At 51.4% G+C, this 20,352-nt stretch overlaps 1 protein-coding gene across 2 annotated transcripts in view; it reads right to left on the reverse strand.

Annotated features, from left to right (window-relative positions):
• The window catches only part of wb (wing blister), a 159,846-nt gene extending 140,114 nt beyond the window's left edge, over window positions 1-19,732 (reverse strand). For both annotated transcript variants that reach the window (XM_025303810.1, XM_025303813.1), the window contains exon 1: window positions 18,390-19,732. In XM_025303810.1, the coding sequence (XP_025159595.1) occupies window positions 18,390-18,570 (181 nt within the window). In that variant the 5' untranslated portion in view covers window positions 18,571-19,732. The remainder of the gene's footprint in view (window positions 1-18,389) is intronic.
• Between the last annotated feature and the right edge of the window lie 620 nt (window positions 19,733-20,352).

Genomic DNA, 20,352 nt, shown 5'->3' on the forward strand with positions numbered 1-20,352 from the left:
TACCGAGGAAATACGCCTGCACATGAATTACGTTTCTCCAGCCGTTAAGACACACGTACTAAATCGTACGCGCGCGATCACGGTAGGCACCACGATGAAATAGTGCGAGGTAGCAGATATATACAACCGTTTCGCCGGCAGGTTACAAATCAGGGTACACGGAGTATCGGGGATACCGGTAATGAAATATTGGCTCGGCCGCGCGGAATCGGTGAGCACCGACATTTCATTGTTGCGTCAGCTCTCTCGCCCCGTCGAGGAAACCCACTCCGCTTTCAAGAATCGACGCAGAGCGCGTCAAGTGTGTACGCAGCGGAGAAACATGAATGAAAATCGCGGAGGTCCCGTCGCCGACACCCGGCAATAAGTTAACGCGCGCGCGCGCGCGCGCGCGCGACATGGCAGGGGTGGAGAGGCAGAGCGGGGAGAAGAGCCGGTGGCCGATAATAATTATAATAAATTATCGGGAACGCGCAAAGGAGAGAGACGTATCGCCCGTAACTTTATACGTCTCCATTAAACCCGATCGGCGACGTGCGCGTCGCGTTTGTTGGTTCCTAATATTAAGCCAATGGCAGGCTATTATTGGACAGCGCGATCTCCTCCGACTGGTTTCAGCGACTTTGAGTCACGCTCACGCGCCGCGAAAACCCGCGTGTCTTTCGGCGCATTATTCATCGTCCACGTCGCGCGGACACGTCCGCCAGGCTCTAAATCGTCCTATCGGAGTTCCGTCATCGAGCGAGCGAGCGAACGAGCGAGCGGCGGTGAATGAAGGGACGGCGGGGCTCTGCGAATACGCGATGAATCTCTCCCACACGTTGCTCGTGCAACGTGAAGGTGTACGAAGTGCGGTTCGCGGATGCAAAGTACCCGGACACCGTCTGCCCACCGTCGTCTGCTATGTTAATTGCCAGACAATGGCGCCGTCGGCGAGAGAGAAAAACGCCCACTCGGAGCGAGTCGCGGAGCGGATCGTACGTGCGAGTCACGCGGAGAAGGTGTTGCTGATCGCTGCTGATTTATTATTTATTAATTCTCCAGCGTGCGAGAGAGCGACTCTTAATGAACACGTCACAGGTCGTGTTACCGATAAGACCGATCGTTTATGTCGAACAGCGCCGAGGTGAACAACGCCAGTCGTTTGTTCGTCTCGCTGCTGGAAGGACGAGAAACTGGGATCGAGTCGCTGGGGCATTTTTACGAGCGATCTTTCCCTACCAATAGGATTTTCCAGGTAGCGCACGTGCGCGTCGTTCCGTTGCTCGAGTCGAATTTCAGTTTTCTAAGCGCTTCACCCGCGTGCCCTCGGTGCCCTTCGGATACAAGGGCGCGCGCGCCTTTCAGACGACCGCCACATTTTTCTAGACACTCCGACGACAGTGAAAAGAGAGGAGGGCTCACAGCCACTTGAAAACGTCAAAGCCAATTTTCTTCATTCGCAGCGACCGGAGCTGCGTGCTGTCATTGAGCTGAAGCACGTCCGCACGCACGCGATAATCCGCGCCGACACCGCAGTATTTGTTAATGTCGATTACGAGGAGCCCGCGCGCACTTATTCTCACAAGTTGCCACCACGCGCACGTTCAGGGCTACACATTCGCGCTGCCAGCGATTCTTAGCGACCGACTCAATTTGCAGAGAGAGAGAGAGAGAGAGAGAGAGACAGAGAGAGAGAGAGACAGAGAGAGAGAGAGAGAGAGAGAGAGAGAGAGAGAGAGAGAGACAGAGAGAGAGAGAGAGAGAGAGAGAGAGAGAGAGAGGGGGGGGGGGGGGGGGGGGGGGGGGGGGGGGGGGGGGGGGGGGGGGGGGGGGGGGGGGGGGGGGGGGGGGGGGGGGGAGAGAGAGAGGAGGGGGGGGAGAGAGAGAGAGAGAGAGAGAGAGAGAGAGAGAGAGAGAGAGAGAGAGAGAAAAGCTGGGCCCCGATGCGTTTCCGTGATCCCCGAGAGACCGTCGTCGCCGTCGTTAATCTATCGTCACGAGGGATCGCGCGAGGAGGTCGCGCGTTATTTATAACGGTGCGTCTCGAATCGCGCATCACCTGATTTACGCGGGCGCCCGGGATTACAGGTGCACTCGCGCATCGCGAGAAATCGATTATCAGGCCCGGCTATTCGCGCATAAGTGGCGTCCCGCGGCGAATATCGGGCCGAAAACGAAAACCTGTCGGTGCAGCCATAATTGATGCCCGCCGGACTCGACGCGCGGCTCAATCGATTAATCAGACTCGCTCTCTGCGGGATTAACGAGGCGCAATATTAATGGTCACGCTACACTCGTCGAGGCGCGCCACTCGAGAATTCGAAGACGGGATACGTCGCCGGGACAAGTGGGATTAGCAGAAACGACCATCGACTCCCGTCGCAATCAAGCGCGATGCGATCTGTCGTGCCGGACGCGCGCGTGTCGAGCCCGTAATATAATCGCCGCGTTGTATTTTTATTCGGCAGAAGCCCGGTCGCCTCGGTTGTCGCCTCGGTGGGTCAGCCTCGAGAGCCGTAATTTTTCAAAAAGAGAGCCAAAAGGGAGCCTGCAGCCATCCGAGTATTTGAATTTGCGCAGACCACGAAATCCCGCATGGGTGCATCATTTTTCTTATCCCTGTGCATTGCAGTCAAACTGCCGCAAAAAATTACATATCTGCGCCCTCGCGAGCGAACCTGAAAACCTGGCATGGGAATACCGCATTCCCGCCGCGTACAGACGTTCCACTCTCTCAGACGAGCCCTCTCCCACGCGTCGCGCGCACGACTCTCGAGAGACGTCGCGCTCTCGCATCGCGACGAACAATTACGAGCGCGCAACAAAGAATGCAAATAGTACAATGAAAGCGCGCGGCTACCGTGATACGCTAACAATTCTTTGTTTACACACGTCCGGCGCACCTGGCGCGGTAGGTAACGTCAAAGCGGCCTGCGATCGCGGCGGGTGCGGTAAATGCAATGAACGGACAAGCGCGCGCGCATACAAGTCGCGTGCAATTTAAATGCCTGGGCGACCAGGCGGTGTGCCACCAGGTGGTCACCACGCCCGATAATAAACTCGCGAAACAGTGCGACCGCTCGCGTAAAGTATGCACCCACAATGGGCCGGCGGATCGCGACAATAGCGAGCGCGAGCTGCCCTTCGCGAGAATCATGCTTCCTGGTGCGTGGCCACGAGCCTTCGCTTCTCGCGCTTGTCGACGACGTCGCGAATGAGCGCGATATCGCCCGGTCGATTACAATGACTCGCTAAACGGCGCGCTATTGTTTGCGAAATCGGGACTTTTGCGCTGGTCTTCCGATGGAAGATAGCTCGGCGAGCGTGCTGGCTGCGCGCTCTCGCCAAGTCGTAGGTTCAACATTGAAATTGCACGAAGCGCCGCAACTGCCACGCTCGCTTTTCGACGCTCGGAGAGATATGTGTAATAACGGTAACGACGCGAGTGGAAAGAAATACGGGGGAACGAACGCGGAGCGCGCGCGATGCGGCGATACGAGCAGGGGACGTAACAAAGAGGTCATCTCCGCGGTAATTGCATTCCTGAGATAATCGAGTACGTGCATTGTGCGACGGTTCGCGCGAGCACGTTTCAGAGCGAACACTCTTGGCGGTCTTACGGCTAGAACTTACGGATCGCGTCGGCGCTACAAGTGCCGTCCAAACCCGATAAGCCCCAGCTTACCGAGAGTGACTTTTTCCACGTGAGAGTTATGTATAGAGAGGCGGTGACTTGCAGCGCACTTCCACCGAAAAATCGAGACACTGCCCGCGCTACTTAGGAGAGAACGGAGTATTTTGATACACCACTCGAGTAGTTTAGGCCGAGGCCTCCGGAGAGTTGTGACTCATTCGGCGTAACATGAGCACCGATAAAGGAAATCTTTAGTAGCCGCGTACGTAAAGTACTACTACTAACAGGCTGCTAACAGACGCAGCCGAGACGCAGCCGAAGGAAATTCATGAGAACCGAAATCTGTTTCATTTTGTTGCTCGAGAAATGCGTGTCTCTTGTGTGTTGAAAAAGAACTGGCAACAGGACTCGCTGTTGAAAATGGCCTCGCCTGCGCGCGTTCGCATGCCGTTTACACGCTATTATCGACGATCGCGATTTGTTAATCACTAGGAGATAATTAGCGGGAGCGCGAGCAAGGCGCGTCGAAGCGAGGCGAGTCTATTTAGATCATTCAGATTCAGCAGGATTCGATCTCTCGCTCGTAAAGGTCGTATGTATGCGCGCGCGCGTGTGTGTGTGTATGAGTAGCGAGGAATTAATGGATACACTACCCACGACGGCGGCCGACTTGCATTACGTTCTACTTGGACGAGCGCATTCTCCTTCAATGGATCGAATCGTGACCGGCGCCCACGTTATTCGTTCGCGTACCGATTATTAATCATCCCGTCACTCCGGCCAACGAGCCTTTTAATTCAATCTCGTCGGATACGATACGCTAATGGGTTATTGATAACTACCGCGACGCACCGGATAACCGAGTCTAAACATGATGCATCATACGCACCCGGAGTGGGATTAACTCGATTTATGACAACCCACGTGAGTTAAGTGCTTCTTAACTTCTGCTATTCATCGTCGACGTGTCTGTAGGTAGTCGTTAGAATTTAGCATTTACGACGTGTTTCCATCGAGACGCGCGTTCGCAGCGTGAAGACTCTCTCGGTGCTTAGTTAGGAGGTAACTGGTAACGCAAACGCTCGCTCGCGTAATCTCCCAACTTCGCAAAGTCAATTCACCGTACGAAATGGGGTTAAGCCCCATCCCCTCAAAGAGAAGGAAGAAAGAAACAGAGAAAGAAGTCCGGTTACAAAATTTGGCAAACAAGACATCTCCCTCTCGGGCGAGCGGATTCTCGAACGAAGCTCGTTGCGGAAGTCTCGGCGAACGGTTGCGCGGACGACTTCTCTATATTATCGCGCTGAATCATTTCACTCGGGGGTTACGTCGGCAATAACCGCATTCGGACCTCCCAGGCCGCGGCACAGAATGATAGCTATGCAAATTGAACGGTGCTTCGGCCAATCAACCCCATTCTTGGAAGTCGTCGACTTATTTCGTAGCGCGGCGGGGTGACATCGCCGCCTCGTGACGGGAAACATTCTCTCCCCCCGCGAGTCCTTATCTTAATTGCACGGCCGACAAAGGATCTGATCTGCGAGCGTGACTGGCTCGTCCCTTTCAAGTGTCCGCACGCTGTCAGCTCGCTGACGTCTTTACAACAAAGTATATAAAGCGCGCCCGCGCCCGCGCCCGCGCCCGCGTCCGCGTGGGGAAGACACGTTGCAAATCGTTGAATTAAACGCACCGTCGACCGAAGCGCGTTTTCCCGCTCGACGTCGACGCTTCCGCGTCCGACGACCTTCGCTGCGGCGCGCCGCGTCTCGTAGTTAATTCTCCCCCTCTCTCTCTCCCCCCCTCTCTCTCTCTCTCTCTCTCTCTCTCTCTCTCCCCGTGTTAATAAATAACCGTCCGTACATTAATATCCGCGCGCACATCAGAGCGCCCAAGTGAAGCCGAGGACCGGTTTCCGATAGTGGGACAATGTTTCGATCATTCGCGGCTGAGCAGAATGGCTCCGTTTCAAGATTCGCTCAAACTCACCTGACGCAATTCGCGAGAAGACGGTCGCACTTTTCTCTGCGCGTACTGAGAAGTGCGGGCTTTCCACGCGCGCGCGCGCGCGTGTGCGATGTGAATCGCGCAATCGCGTGGAACATGCCCGTCTCGCGAGTACGAGTTCGTCCGCGTAAAAAGGGAGCTTTTTAAGCCGCCGTCGAAAAGTCAAGTGATTGCCGGTGCTTTCTAAAGCGAGGTACTCTCGCGCGCGCGCGCGCGCGGGTGATTTATACGCCAGCGGCGGCGGCGGCGGCGGCGGCGGCAAAAATGCCGATTCGCGGCGAAAAGCGCGCTCGTTGACTTTCTAAGCGACATAAATCTCGCCGCGCTGCAATTCACCGCGATTTCGTACAATGGAGCCGCCGTCGGTGTCGCTGGCGATAATGTGATTTAACGGCAAAAAGATCGCCTCTTGCCTCGCTCGGCGGCCCATTAATATCAATTTACCGCGAGATCGGCATGGTTGTTTAACGTTATGTCCACGTGTATATTTCATCGAGATTCGCGAGAGCTCGCGTAACACCGCGAGTCGTTCCACTTCTCCCTCATTTCCACGGCAATAAACTTCGCGATTGATCGCATCGGCGTGCCCGTCGCTCTCGCAGCAGCGGACTAGTGTCTCTTTCGTGAAAAAAACTGACACCCGTGGAGGAGACATTCGGTCGGCACTCCTCGCTCATTCTCCGAGATGCTTTCCCAGAAATCACTTCGGTTCGTCTCGATCCTTCGACATCCCGTTTTGTTACAAAGAGAATTGTTTTTTGGCCGGCGAAACGAAAAGGAAGAAGGCGAGAGGCGAGAGAGCGAGAGCGAGAAAGAGCGAGAGAGAGAGAGAGATACCGCGGTTCTCTGACCTCATGGTCGGCACGGACAGCGGGACACGGACGCGAGAGGCAGCTCCTATCTCTACGAGAGGCTGCCTTAAGCAGCCTTGGCCTTAGCCTTAGAAGACTATCCTCTATCGCCTTCACGCAAGGCGGCATGCTTTCTCGCAAACAGGCCGGTACTTCTGGAAGAGCGATAAAAACCGGGCGGACGCGCGAGCGCGGTTCGCTCCAACTTGCGGGCAACGAAGCGGGATGGAACGAGTGCACGTGGTGGTGGTGGTGGTGGTGGTGGTGGTGCTAATAAGAGAGTACCGAATTAATCGTCGCACGCGAGAACGCATCTGCGAGAAGCTCTCGAGGTTTCTTTCGTCTCACGACTGAGTGCTCACGGTGAATTGCGTGTGTGTGTGTGTGTGTGTGTCGCTCGCTCTTCGAACGCGACTCTTGATGAAAGTAAAGCTACAAAGGCTGAGTCGCGCTCGAGCCCTTGTATCCACCGCAACGTTCCCCGGGGTATTGTGCAAGTCGCTCTTATTATAGTTATCTTTCGACAGGGTATTTCCGGTTCTCGGTGGCGCCTCGAGGCAGCGGAAAAAACAGGACGATAAAGGCGAACGCGCGCGAGTAGGCGCCCCGGCTCCTCCGAAAGGTGCAATTTTCGGACGAGTGGGCGGTCGTAGCGCGAGGTCGAGGCCCGAGAGAAGGCGAAACGGTGGAGCAGGTTGAACGACCGACGAGACGCGAGACGAGGCGGTAGAAGGAGAGAAAGATCGAAACGCAACGTCGAATGGACATTTTTATTCTTCCGCCGTCGGCTCCTCGTTCGAAGATCGCGCGGCCGAGCGGTCACGCGAGGAAGTGCCTTCGCCTTGACGCCCGGTTCGGTTTCGCGAGCGTCGATCGACCGTGTCTCGTCACGCGGCCTTTTTCTCCGCGTGGCTATCAACGCCTGGCGTACAAAGAACGGCGAGATTCGCTATATCTATTCGAGTACACGAGAGTCCATGTCGAGAAAAATCAAAGCAGCGGATGACACGGGGAAGTCATGTCGACCCCACTCACGTCGCATTCTTGACAGTTTATCACTTTCTAAAAATACACTAGGCTAATCTTTCGCCGCGCAAAACTTTCGTCGCTCAGAGTGTGGAGTTGCTACTTGTGGGGTTGGAGGAGAGGCGATCGGTCGCGACCGGTAAGTGCTTCGAAACATCCCCCCTGGGGGATCCCGGGCGTTCAACGTGCGGTAAAATACGCGGTGCAAAGTAGCGCCTCTCTCTCTCTGAGCGCGAAGGACGACGTGCAATTATGTTCTTGGCGCGGACGCGCTTTGTGATCATCACGCGGCGAATTCGGGAGAAACGATTACGAGCGAACCGCATGCGGAAGTTAACATTTACAGGCGCGTCGTAGACGCGAGAAATTTCGTAGCGAAAGCCGGCAGAACGGACGGATGCATCGATCGTCATCGTCGGTTGTTTCGTGCGATTCGACGGCTATTACCGTCGTAACGTCCAATTTGGCGTGGCGGTTTATCGATTTTCACGGCGTCCTCGCGCCGCCGTGAAGCTTGCTAAGGCGAACTTCTCGCGCGGCGCGACTCTCCTTCGGCGGCGCAGCGCGCCGACGCTGCGAGTGCTTATTTATTTATTGGAGATCAGCGAGCTCTCCTCTTTTTGAAATTAGCATTCTCATCGCGAGTCCCGATGGCCATCGCCGCGCGGAATTTATATCCCGAGCGATTGGCGTCAATCACGCGCGCGCGCGCGAGCGGCTATCCTTTTACGGGGATTCCCGAGTGATCGCTCGCCCAGTTACTTGCACCTTGTCGATCGCTATCGATCGGCCCGGCCGACGTGCTCGCGGCTGGCGTGTCCCTCCAGACGATTTGTATTCCGTCAAAGCGATCAGTGACCGTCCGTTTCGCAAGGGATACGAGCGCGGCTAACCATCTCACCTCATCATCGCCGCCATATGCCGGTTATTACCGTTCGCGTATTGACAAGATCGCGCGATATAATTGCTATTCGCGAAAGCGAACTCGCTTTATCGCCCACAAGCATAATAAACGACTTGTGTGAAACTGGTGGCTCACGACGGTGGTAGCTTGAGAGTGCTGGTGTGTCTTTTCAATAGTTGTCGAGTTTCTAGTAAGTTAATATGACTCTCTTGTACTCCGGCACATCAACGTAACTTTATGCGTAACCGAGTTGCGACTCGACGTTGGTCGAGTAAGAAATTCGCAAAGTAAACGCGGGTGACCGCGATTGGTCCGTGTGGAAGCGTGTTTTGCCTTCTAGTTTACCTCCTCATCATGCAATGTAAGCGACCACGAAGAACTAACCGCGATCGAGTCAGTGATAGGGATTACACCGAGCGTGGCTTGATGCTATCGTTAATATATTTTCATTTCTTGCAATTGTAAAAACTTCAGAAAGAACTCGTTAGAAAGTTGATATTTTTAGATATCTCAGTAACGCATAACCGTTCTTCAGACATAAGACGATAAAATAATATTCTACCTTGTATCTCATGAGTCACGAACAAAACGAATTTGATAATCTTGCTGGCAAGCAAGCACTTTCTAGCTGCACAGACAGCTACAACTCTTTCTCGCTGTACCGCTCAAAGCTCAAAGAATTAAAATATTTCGATTATTATATCTCAATAGTTTGCGAGTTTCCACAAAGTGAGACGCCAGCTTCACACCAGCTAACAAACCGAGGTGCAGTGAGCAAACCGCGCTGCAACAAAACGGTCCGCGGAAGTTCTTTCTGCGCGACGCCGACGCTTCCTTCCGTCAAACCTCGCAGGGCCCCGCAAGACGAGAGAGATCTCGCTGCCGTGATTATAATGAGATCGCGCGAAGAAGGGATGAACTCGCCAGCATCTGGCGGCAAGACTTCCTGCCGCGCGACAGAACCTATTTACGAAACGCGCCGACGACGCCGCGCGAGTTTTACACGGCGCAAGGATCCCCTCGACATCGCTCGACTACCTTTCACTTCCGGCGCGGGAATGAATGAAATGAAACGCGCGCGCGTGATCTCGTGGAATCATCGTCGGAGTGTTCCTCCTCTCTTGTCTCGACGAGAGACGCGCGGAGGGTTTCTAAAACGGATGCTGGCGAACTCGCGAATAAAAGACCGCAATCCCATTGCTTTTGTATCAATTAACAGCGCGTGCTGATAACGTTGACTCGTCTAGATTTTCAGTCTATACTTGGCAGTCCAGATCCGCGAGCTTCTCCCGAAGATATTATCCCGAGAGAGAGAGAGAGAGAGAGAGAGAGAGAGAGAGAGAGAGAGAGAGAGAGAGAGAGAGAGACTCTGGCCGGATAAGATGGCGTAGGAAGTAAATAAGTATACGGCACTGTACGCCGGTCGTGAATCGATATAAATAGCCTCTCCTTACGGACCCGGATTTTGCCGGCTTAATGCGACATTGCAATCGGAGACAGTCGCCGGACGAAGCTGTCAAGTCCAACCGCTCGATGAATCATACCTATTACTATTCCGGTTTTAAGGTATTCCGAGACTAGTGCACATTTCCGACTGTCGACTCTTGAGCGCGAATTATCCAAGTTCCCCCCAGTTAAAGGATCGCGATTAGAATGTTTGCCTTTTAATTACAATTAATTTACCACGAACGAGAAAATCACATCTAAGCGACTCTATAAATATCCTGCTCACGTCGAGTGATGTATCTTTTCGCGATTATCCAAAGGGGGCTCTGCGAGGGAGATTCGAGCGCTACGGACGGCGGAGATGAAGATGTCTCGCGCGCGGTCATCTTCATAAACAAAGATCACGTTCACCATAAAACGATGGGAGGTGACCACGTGTGGTGGTCTCGCTGAACGACGAAGCGAGCGAGAGTGATCCTCGAAATTATCGTCGAGTTTGCAGGCGCGATCCGCTCTGGAAGCGAAGGCAATATGAAATCCATTAGGCGCGAGCGCGCGCCTTGTGCCTTGTCGAAAAAAATAAGATGTCACGCGCGCAACCATAAAGAGGGCTTACGCGACCCACGAGCTCGCCGGGGGGTGGCGAGCGCCATATATCTTCTGGGGACTGTAAGAGTACACAGCTGCATATTCTATCGGCCGGGCTCGATATGCACGCTTTGCATCTTTCTCGGGCGTATCGCGCTAAAAGGCCTCTTACGTTTGTATCTCTCGCATATTTCTCACGAGTGTGCGCGCTCGCTGATTAAACTGTGACTTCGTATTTTTCAGCCGATATTAATGGCGCTTCATCATTTCGGATCGCGGCGACGGTTTTCGGAATCCCGCCGAGACTAATGTGTTTTATTTTCAACCACGATTTATTAGCACCAGGACTACCGAGTGAAATTGACCGATGTTTGTACGTAGTTTCTTATAAAAATTAGTCAAATTTACACAAGGATGAATTTTATATTTTTCACGAACATTATAAATCAATGAAACTCAGTAAAATTAAATAAACGCTTATGCGCTCGAATAATGTCTCTCCTTTTTTCCGAAATCTGTCATTTCGACCGCTACAAGTAGATTACATTGATCACTGGTAGCTCTGGTGTTGATCAAATTTTTTTCTTTTTTTTCCTTTTAATACAAAAGAATTGAATTTATGTCCTAATATCGAAACAGGAATAAGATAAGAAGTCGTGCAACTACGCCACGCTGAAGGAATCTCGGCGCTCACACGTGCCGACGTGCAATTTAATGTTCATTCATATGTAACGCTTCGCCTTATGACGTATTGTGTTACTTAATCGTTCAGCCGGGGGCGCGCAAGCCGTCGAAGAAGGCGCGCTATCAGCCGTTCGGTCGTTCGGTGCTCTTTTAATGCTTTTTCATTAATCATGTTTATTCATGGCCGCGCGTCGCGGTCGCCTCCGCGCCCGCGGTTTGATTAAGCGGCGTAATGCGCGTCGTAAAATGCGATTGAAATACAGCCGAGGAAACGTATAAATACACACGCACATGATCGACGTGGGTGGAAACGTCGATACGCGTTGAGAGTACGAAGACCTGTTGCGGACAGTCGCTTTTCCTTCGAACATTCCGAAATGAGACGCTCTCTACGAACGTTACATCGACAGTTTTGCAGTGAATTAAACCAACTGCGATATTACGGTATCGTTTTGTCAAATTAATAAATTAATTTGATGGCATCATATTCGATAAATTGCACTCTATATAGTACAATCCTATAAATCGCTGTCGATATTATTAATTCTTGATTTAAGGTTCGATGCTGTAATTTCAAAGTAAACCGAGCTTGTTGAATGACCGAATCGTTTTGGCCGTTTTCTAAGCGTAATCATGTTCAATGAATTGCAATTAACATATATGATTGTATAAATCACCTTCCTTTTCCCCGCTCTTTCCGATATTATTAATTATTAATAATCCTTGATTTGCCGATATCGTCGACATTGTCGAATGTCGATATGCAGAAATTTCAAAGCGAACAGAGCGTATCGAGCGACCGATTCTCAGATGCATTTTTCAAACACGTCGGTCACTGCCACCGAATGAACGATCGATTCCCTGAATGCAAAAGGCTCGAAGTAGAACGGCGTCTTTCACGAATTCGCGACTTTTCCGAACGCGCCGCACCATCATAGCACGCCAAGTCGCACTACGTCATCGTGAACGTCCATTCATTTTCAGTCGTCCGCACGAGTGGGCACGACCACGTTGTACCGTGATGATCGTGAGTTGTACTCGCTCTACGTTCATTCGCCGCCGCAAAATCTCTACGACTGCTCGCGCCTTATTTATCGAATTGGCAATTCAAGTGCGATCCAATTACCGCGTTCGCATTCATTACAGCCAGTTCATTCGATACGCAGGGACACGTTACATAAGATGTGCGCATTTTCAGAGGCCGGTGTCGCCGCGACTCCAAACTACAACCAAAGAAATAATTGGAACCGTCTCTTACGGCTTCTCAGCGAACCGCGGACAAACCGGAATATCGAACGCTCCCGCGGAGTATCTTCATAGCATCATCATCGTTATTGCATTAAGACTTCCCAATGAACTCTACTATTCCGAGAATCGATTTTCGCGCACGCCGCGCGATCGTTGCTGATACGGAGTTTTCCCTCTTATTGGCTCGCAGAGCGCTCGTCGTGCTTTTGCCGGCCAATTTCATTGCCGGGCAATTGGCTCTCGCGACATGTGCAAAAATCAGCGATAACGAGAGAGAGAGAGAGAGAGAGAGAGAGGGAGAGAGGGAGGGAGGGAGGGAGGGAGGGAGGGAGGGAGGGAGGGAGGGAGGGAGGGAGGGAGGGAGAGAGAGGGAGAGAGAGAGAGAGAGAGAGAGAGAGAGAGAGAGAGAGAGAGAGAGAGAGAGTCGGCTCGGAGACGAAAACGATAGAGCGTTCAATCGGAGAACGAACGATCCGGCCGAACGGGAGCGTGTTTCAACTAATTTCGTTCGCACGCCAATTAAGAGCAGCGGCACACGTCTGCGACTCGTCGTCGATAATTGATACGTCTCTCTCGTACGTGTAGCAGTCCGAGCAGACGAGAGGCCGGGAGTGTCGTAAAGTACCCGCGCTGTAATACACAGACACGCGATTCACATTTTTCACTACCGTGCACTAAATGTCAGCCGCGGGCAAAAGAACACGTTGCTCAAATGAAAATTAGCGACGTATCAATTAAGCACGAAGTAGACGTGTGTCGTTCGATCTGTACTCTCAATGAGACGTTTCATTGAGACGTTAAGATCCGCGATCTAGTCGATTTCGCGGAACTTTGTTGTTCTTCTCGTTAAAATTTATCGAGCGATACTTTATCGAGAAGTATGGGTGGAATAATTAATAACAACGGTTCTCAGACAATCCCGAAGGTCACGATTCGAGGTTCAAGGCGATCGCCCTTGTCACGGCCGGGTCTCGCATTCCCTTAAGGGCCCGCTCACGCGCGTCCACATGGTCCCACAGAAACCTTCGGTACTCCGGGCACGTACACGCCGGCAGTGTTACTTTGCATGCCCCGGCGGCTGGCATTTAAACAGGAATAAAACGAGGAGCGTGCGCGAGAGCGGGACGAGAATGAGATTATTTCGAGAGCGACGCAGTGATTTCGGATGAGAGAGAGAGAGAGAGAGAGAGCATTGCGCCGCGTCACGTCGTGTCGCGTCGCGCCGGCTCCGAAGAGCGCCAGGTGCGCTACGCAACGCACGTCGGCCGTTTATCGTTTATCGTTACCGGGCGTATTTTAGCGCGTCAGAGTGATTGACGCCTGTTGCGAGCCAATTCTCGGGATCGATCGGTGAGTACGGTCGTGAGAAACCGAAGGCTATGAAGCGCGCTGGAAATTTTGATTGACGTGTTCGGAGAGAGACTCGCGATCACTCTTCTTTCGTTAAGAATCGCCGATAATTGGGCCGAATGATTATTCATAATAATTGAATTAACGAGAGAGAGAAAGTGTTTCGTCGACGGCCTGTACATTCCCGCTTTCAAAGGGAGACAATGCACGGCAATTTGTACTGGCATGTCACGCGCCAATAATTCATTAGGACGGGCACGCGTATAATGCGAAGAGAGCTGTTCTCCGTATCGGAAAGCACGCCGCCGACGGTCGTCGAGAAGCGACGCCATCCCCGATAGGCCATCGGGACAGGCGTCGGTTTCTCTTTAAACTTCCCCGTTAAATGTTCTTCGAGATAACCGGGCTGATCGGACGCGGCGCGATTCTCCAGGCAGAAACGGCCGTGCGCTTCTTCGAGTCCCGCGGACAACGAGCATTCATGTCGATCCATCGGAGCGAGCGATTAAACCCGCCCTTTCCCCGAAACTAATTAAATTAATGACTCCCCCGCGGGCGAATCTTCTTCGCCGTTTAGATAGACTCGAGTACCGCCTTCCACGCCTCGACAACTCGAGGGTACCCGCCACGGCGTCTTTATCCCTTTATCTTCATTCGATTCAGCCGGTCGTTTCATTATGGTTCCCCTCGCGCACGCGCGCCTGACTTTGTCCGAAAATCACGCCGGAAATAACCGAATTATCTCACGTGTTTCTGATCGCCGGTCGTGACTAAGTGTTATTTTTCCAGATACGTTTTTTATCGCCTGAATCATCTCGCTTACGGTGAGACTATTTCTCTCACGCGTTGCTCTTACCGAGTTTTTCTTTTTAGACCATATGTGGTGATTTTTTCCCTAGGAAAACGTGGCTGCAATAAACTGTCGTAATAAATAAATAGACACTATACGGCCCGCCCGTGAGACAAATGCGCGCATAAAACGGGACGCAACGCGATAGCTTAAACACTGTACGCTGTGTGTGTGTGTGTGTGTCTGTTACACACGTATGGGGCAGGGCGGACGAAATGCATTTCGCAATATTTCGGAGTGGAATTTTTCCGCCTTTTGCCGCCCGGCTCGACGCCCGAGCATGAGCCGGATTGCAGAAACAGGAAGTGAGAGCGCCGTAGCACGATCCTCGGTATCGCGAGGATCCGATCGTAGGAGCCGCGTTCGCTCCGGCTACATGTGCGATCAATCGATCGATCGTTGCATCGGGAGAACCGCCGGCGAACGTTAATTATCGCGAGTTATTCTTAATATCTCTCGAGCCGAGGCGGTCGTCGCGATCGTCTCGGCTAAAAACGCGTCTGCCGTCTCGCGGTTCGATCGTCTGCAAACGAGATCCAAATGATCCAAATGAAAATTCAAGGAGCGGAAGAGAGGAGGGGCGAGAAGCTTCGGGCGGGAGAGAAACGAAGAGGGAAGAAGACGGCGAACGGGGAGCGTAAACGACACGCAAAAGGCGAAGGCACTCGCCCGAAGTTAATTATTCTCGGTGGCCGAACCGTGGCAGTTAACCGGCTGTTAATTACATCGTAAACGAGCCGTCGGACGGTCGAAGTGTTTCGCGGGAATGTCATCGAAACACGACGATCTAGAGCACGGTGATGCATTGTCGCGTCGTGAAATCTCGGCGGCTTCTGCACTGGAATCTTCGTTAGCGTCGGCCGCGGCCGGCGAGGGACTTAAAATTGCACGAGTGTCGCGCGTGAAACTTTCCCTGCGGTAATCTCGAGAGAGATACAACGACGCCCCGGTAATTAAATACGCCGCCGCGCCGAATGAAGCTGTTCGATGTGAAACCGAGATACTTTATGAAAAGAGCCCGATTTCGCGATACAATCGCTCGCTCGCGAGACGCGCTCGCGAAGGCGTTCTCGGAGATGAATCGATTAATGCGTCCGGGCATTGCCGCAGAGCCGCAATTAAACGACGCGCGTACGCGCGCGCCCCGATGAAAGTCGCCACTGTCGTTGCTTAATCAGGAGACACGCGCCGACGGCGTCCGCCGTTTATTTATACGCACGTGCGTATACGCGAATAAACCGCTCGTAGAAAAATCCGAGCGCTCATAAATTACGTTAAATTACACGGCCGGAAACGCATGCTCGAAGCCGCGCACTTCTTCGCGTTCGTTCACTCACTCGCTCGCTCTCTCCTCAGCCTCGCTCTCTCTCTCTCTCTCTCTCCGCCTCGGCTCTCCGTTTTTGTCGCTCCACGACTGAGCAGCGCGCACACCGTCGTCCGCGCGATATCGTCGCACGAAAGAATCGATATCCCCGGGAGAATGCCTTTGATCGTCCCGGAGTAAACGGGCAAAGGGTGCGTGCGCGTTTACACTCACTTTCTCGCGGTGCGCCCTACGGCGTGTTCGAATCGGCGCGTTCGCCGCGCCGCTAAATATAAAGCAACGAGCCCCGGGGGCGGGGGCGGGGGCGGGGGAGGGGGGGAGGGAGGCGCGGAATGTCCTGACACTTAATATTCCCGGAGCAGACGCGCGTTTTACGAGGTCGCGCGCGGCATAAGTCGGAATTTTCAACAATATCTCCAAAAGACCACACGCACCGCGCGCGCGGAAACAAGTCGAGATTATATTCTACGAAACGAGAACGCGTGCAACGGAGAGAAGCGCATCGCGCGCGATTTAATCTCGAGCGAAATATCGTCCGACGGTCCGGAGGGTGAACGTGTCGCGTGGGCGTCGCGTGATACACGCGGATCGCGTGAGTCGTCGCGTAAGTGCAATCCGGAGCAACGGCGTTGATTTAATGCGGAATCGGTAATTAACTTCCGCGACGAGAACGAACGGCCACGGCAGAAAGACTCGCGGGAGACGCTAATGCCGACGAGAGTCTACAATCGTGGAACAATGTGTGAAGCGTTCACCTAGCGTGCTCTGGCGCCGGAAACGTCTTGTGCAAATTGAAGTTTCAAATTATCTCTTGATATCTCCGCAAAGAATTATCGTCGTAAGTAAAAGTAGTGGGTATCGATGTGGAAGTATTTATCATGAATAGCTTGATGTGCCGTAAGAAAAAAATGTACAGCGTACATCTTTCTCGCCGGTAATAAAATTGAAACGCGATTCAAGATGAAATTTTGGCTAAGGTCTGCACCGTACCGATTTGCATAATGTTCAATATGTTATGGATAAGCGATTGTACGTTATTATGCACACGAGCAATGTTTTATGTCTTATGTAAATCCGTGCGCTGTAACGTCAACGGCCGCTACGGTAGATATCGTCGTAATCTGGATTTCAAGAAAGAAAGAAAACAGACAGAGACGACGCTTGACGTCGCGCGAAGTGTGTCATTAAAGTACGAAACGACACTCGGCCGAATGTAAACATTGATTGTACAATCGTTTTGTCGGACAGTGAATGTGCGAAATTTATTTTTAATGGGGATGTGACACAATTGGCAATTACAGAGTGAAATACGGCTACTCCGACAAGCACATAAATACCATTATCGTTTTATTCAAGCTTATCATATCATGAAATATAATTATGTTATCATGTTATTGTATTGCTCGAAACAATTAGGGAATCTTTCTTCTTTAAATGCTCAAAAATGTTTAACCCGAAGTGCAATTTTATTCTATACTTTTGCAAATTCCATCTTTAAATTTAAAGAATTTTATCCAATTTTTAAGAATCTAGTTTAATTAGAAGACAAATGTGGAAAATTTCAAAATACAATACAATGCAAGCTCTCATGGTTTTACGAATAATTAAAGAATCACTTCTTTAAATGCTTATATTATTTAACCGGAATTGCAATTTTATTCTATATCAATTTCGCAATTTCCATCTAATTTGAAGAATCTGATCCAATTTGGAGAATCTAGTCTGAAGACTGAAGATTTGTCTTTGAAGACAAATGTGGAAAATTTCAAAACACAATACCATACAGGCTATTGCTCTTTTGGTTTCACGAGTAATTATGTATTGCTTTTTTCATAATTATTTATTGCTGCGAGTGATTACTTATTGGTACAACTAAGATTTGATTAATACAAATAATAGAGAAGCCAAATTTTATCTTTTAATAATTCTCACACGTATTCTTTTTTCGTTGTGAGATTTAAGATAGCACCATAATTTTAACTAAGGGTTATTTAAAGTACCGCAAATTTCTCATAATATTTGATTTAATCTTCAACGAATCTACTTATACTCTAGCTTTTTCTTCTCATATTTCACTTTCAGTCTGCAGAAGTAACAACAAAACCAATTATTCAGCGTGATTCCCTGATAGTCTTGAACAATATTTCTGTTTAATATTATTCGATATCTAAGACATTCAATGTTGTTCAAATTATCCTTGATGGCAAACCCTAGAAACCTAATCTAGAAACATAAAATAAATATGAAAATGCTGCTAAATGACAATTATCACCGTATTCCGGAAATTTACTTAGAAAGAGAAAAATTTGTCGTTTCAACGAAAGAAAGATCGACTTCAAGTTCGGCCAATGATCTGCAAGTTAATCAGAATGTAAGTCTTTCCGTTGTTGTTCTGCGAAACTTGCCATTGATGCCATTGTACATTGTATATAGCGTTTCAAGAAAGATTTGAAGAACACTGAAGCATATCGCAGTGCGACACAACAGGTAACACTCACCGTACTTGAGGCTGCGCCTAAATCCGCGTGCTTGAACGACGTGCAGATCGTGGTGCAGCATCAACAGGACGATGACGAAAGTCACGATGTTTGCGAATCTCCTCGCAGCAGCCATGATCCAGGAGAAAAAAAGAGTCCCCGCACACACAATTCCAGATACGAGCTGAACAAAGACGACCATTGACTAGACGACACTCACACAGTCATTAATCGGAAAAGAGAGCAAAACGCCGGATCGTTTCTCACAATCGTTATTATCCCCGCACTGGCATTCGTCATTCGTCAGAACGCGTCGTTTTGCGCCCCATTTCGAACGAGCGCGAACGAGCACTTTCGACCGACCGATCGCGAAAATTTCGATGCTACTCGCCGTCTCGCTACTTCGTTTCGCCGCCGACGATCGCGAGTCTCCAACACCGCGTCAGTAATTTGTCATACATTAATCACTGTGAACTCACCCCCCCCCCTGGCTTACGTGACAAGTCGACTCATCGTGCTTCTCTCTCCGTCCGACATGATTCCCGGAGCCATTACCGCGATCATTTCGCAACGGTCAGTGTCCCGAGAGCGGTGTCTCACACTTGTCGATCCACTTTGACCTTACTCCAGGTAGACGCGACTCGTCCCACAGACAGACACAGAAGTCAACGAGGCTCGTCGGCACACGCAATCTAGACGAAGATGCAGAATTCTGAAGCGTGTATCACCTCCGTGAAGCCGAGCACCCACGCACGTCCACGCACGTTCGAGAACGTCCGTTGTGTTCGCCACGAACTTGCCGCGGACTTCACTTTGCGAGAATCGCAAGAAGCCCGGCTACTCGGCCAACTTCCGTACGATCGTTTTTATCACGTGACCCCGTTTCGATTTCGCAACTGTTCCGTGCATTCCAAGTGCAGCTTGTCCTGACGAGGCCGATCTCCCCGCATCGACGTTTTACCGAGATGCGATCTTTCTCGAGACGGAGTATCTCTAGTGGTAATCTCATCAACGACGTCGTCAACGGCACCACATCCAGCGAGGTCGCGTATTTTCCACGTGCTCACTTGTTGCTCCGGCCGAGGTAAGCTCGTGTCTCACTTACTGACGTAACCTAAACAACTGACAAAAACGGCGCGCCGAGAAAAACAACACAGCGCACACTTCGCGGAAACACGTTATTTACGACGCTCCCACGTATCCCGCGTATGTAACTCGTGGAAGCCGGTTGATCTCTCGTCGATCATCCCGTGACAATGCGCGCGAAAGAGAACCACGAAAGTGAATGAGAGAAAGAGAGAGAGAGAGAGAGAGAGAGGGACGAACACGAACGGTGGCGCTACGACCAGACGATGCTAACGTCGCGAGCGAACTGAACTCAGGCAGAGAACCACCAATACCACCATCACGCTGCGCACGATCATCACCCCCCACGCTCACTCTCTCTCTCTCTCTCCCCCCCCTCTCTCTCTCTCTCTCTTTCTTTTGAATCGCGGCATCCGCCGCGGGACAGGTACAAGGGCGCAATGCGGCGAAACTTTCCACCGTGCTTCCGAAAATAAACACGGACGGACGTCGGATTTGTCAGCAGGCAAGGGTCACCTTCATTCGGCTCTTCGTAGGTATATCCTTCCGGAAAGTTCGCCGGCGGAATCAGTCCCGGAGATATCGCCCTGCGGCGTCCTTCATTCTCGCTCGCTTCGAACGGGCGTTCGTTTCAACGGACATGACGCCGAGACGACAAGTCGGGCGCCGATCGCGAAGGTAAGACACTCGTCTTGTTGAAATCTCATTAGCGCATTCGTCATTCGTCGTTTTTCATTCGCGTTTCGACGCTCGATCGTACGGACGCGTTGAGACATCGGAATGTTTGTCGAGATAGTCGAACTTTTTTTTAACCTACATTTCCCGATTTCGCGATATCGCGTCTTTCGAATATATTTTGCATATGTGCGTATTTCTCGCGTCTCGTTTGCGACGATAA

Source organism: Harpegnathos saltator, unplaced genomic scaffold (genome assembly GCF_003227715.2).
Source record: "Harpegnathos saltator strain DR-91 unplaced genomic scaffold, Hsal_v8.6 scaffold117, whole genome shotgun sequence".
In the NCBI taxonomy this organism is placed as follows: Eukaryota; Metazoa; Arthropoda; class Insecta; order Hymenoptera; family Formicidae; genus Harpegnathos; species Harpegnathos saltator.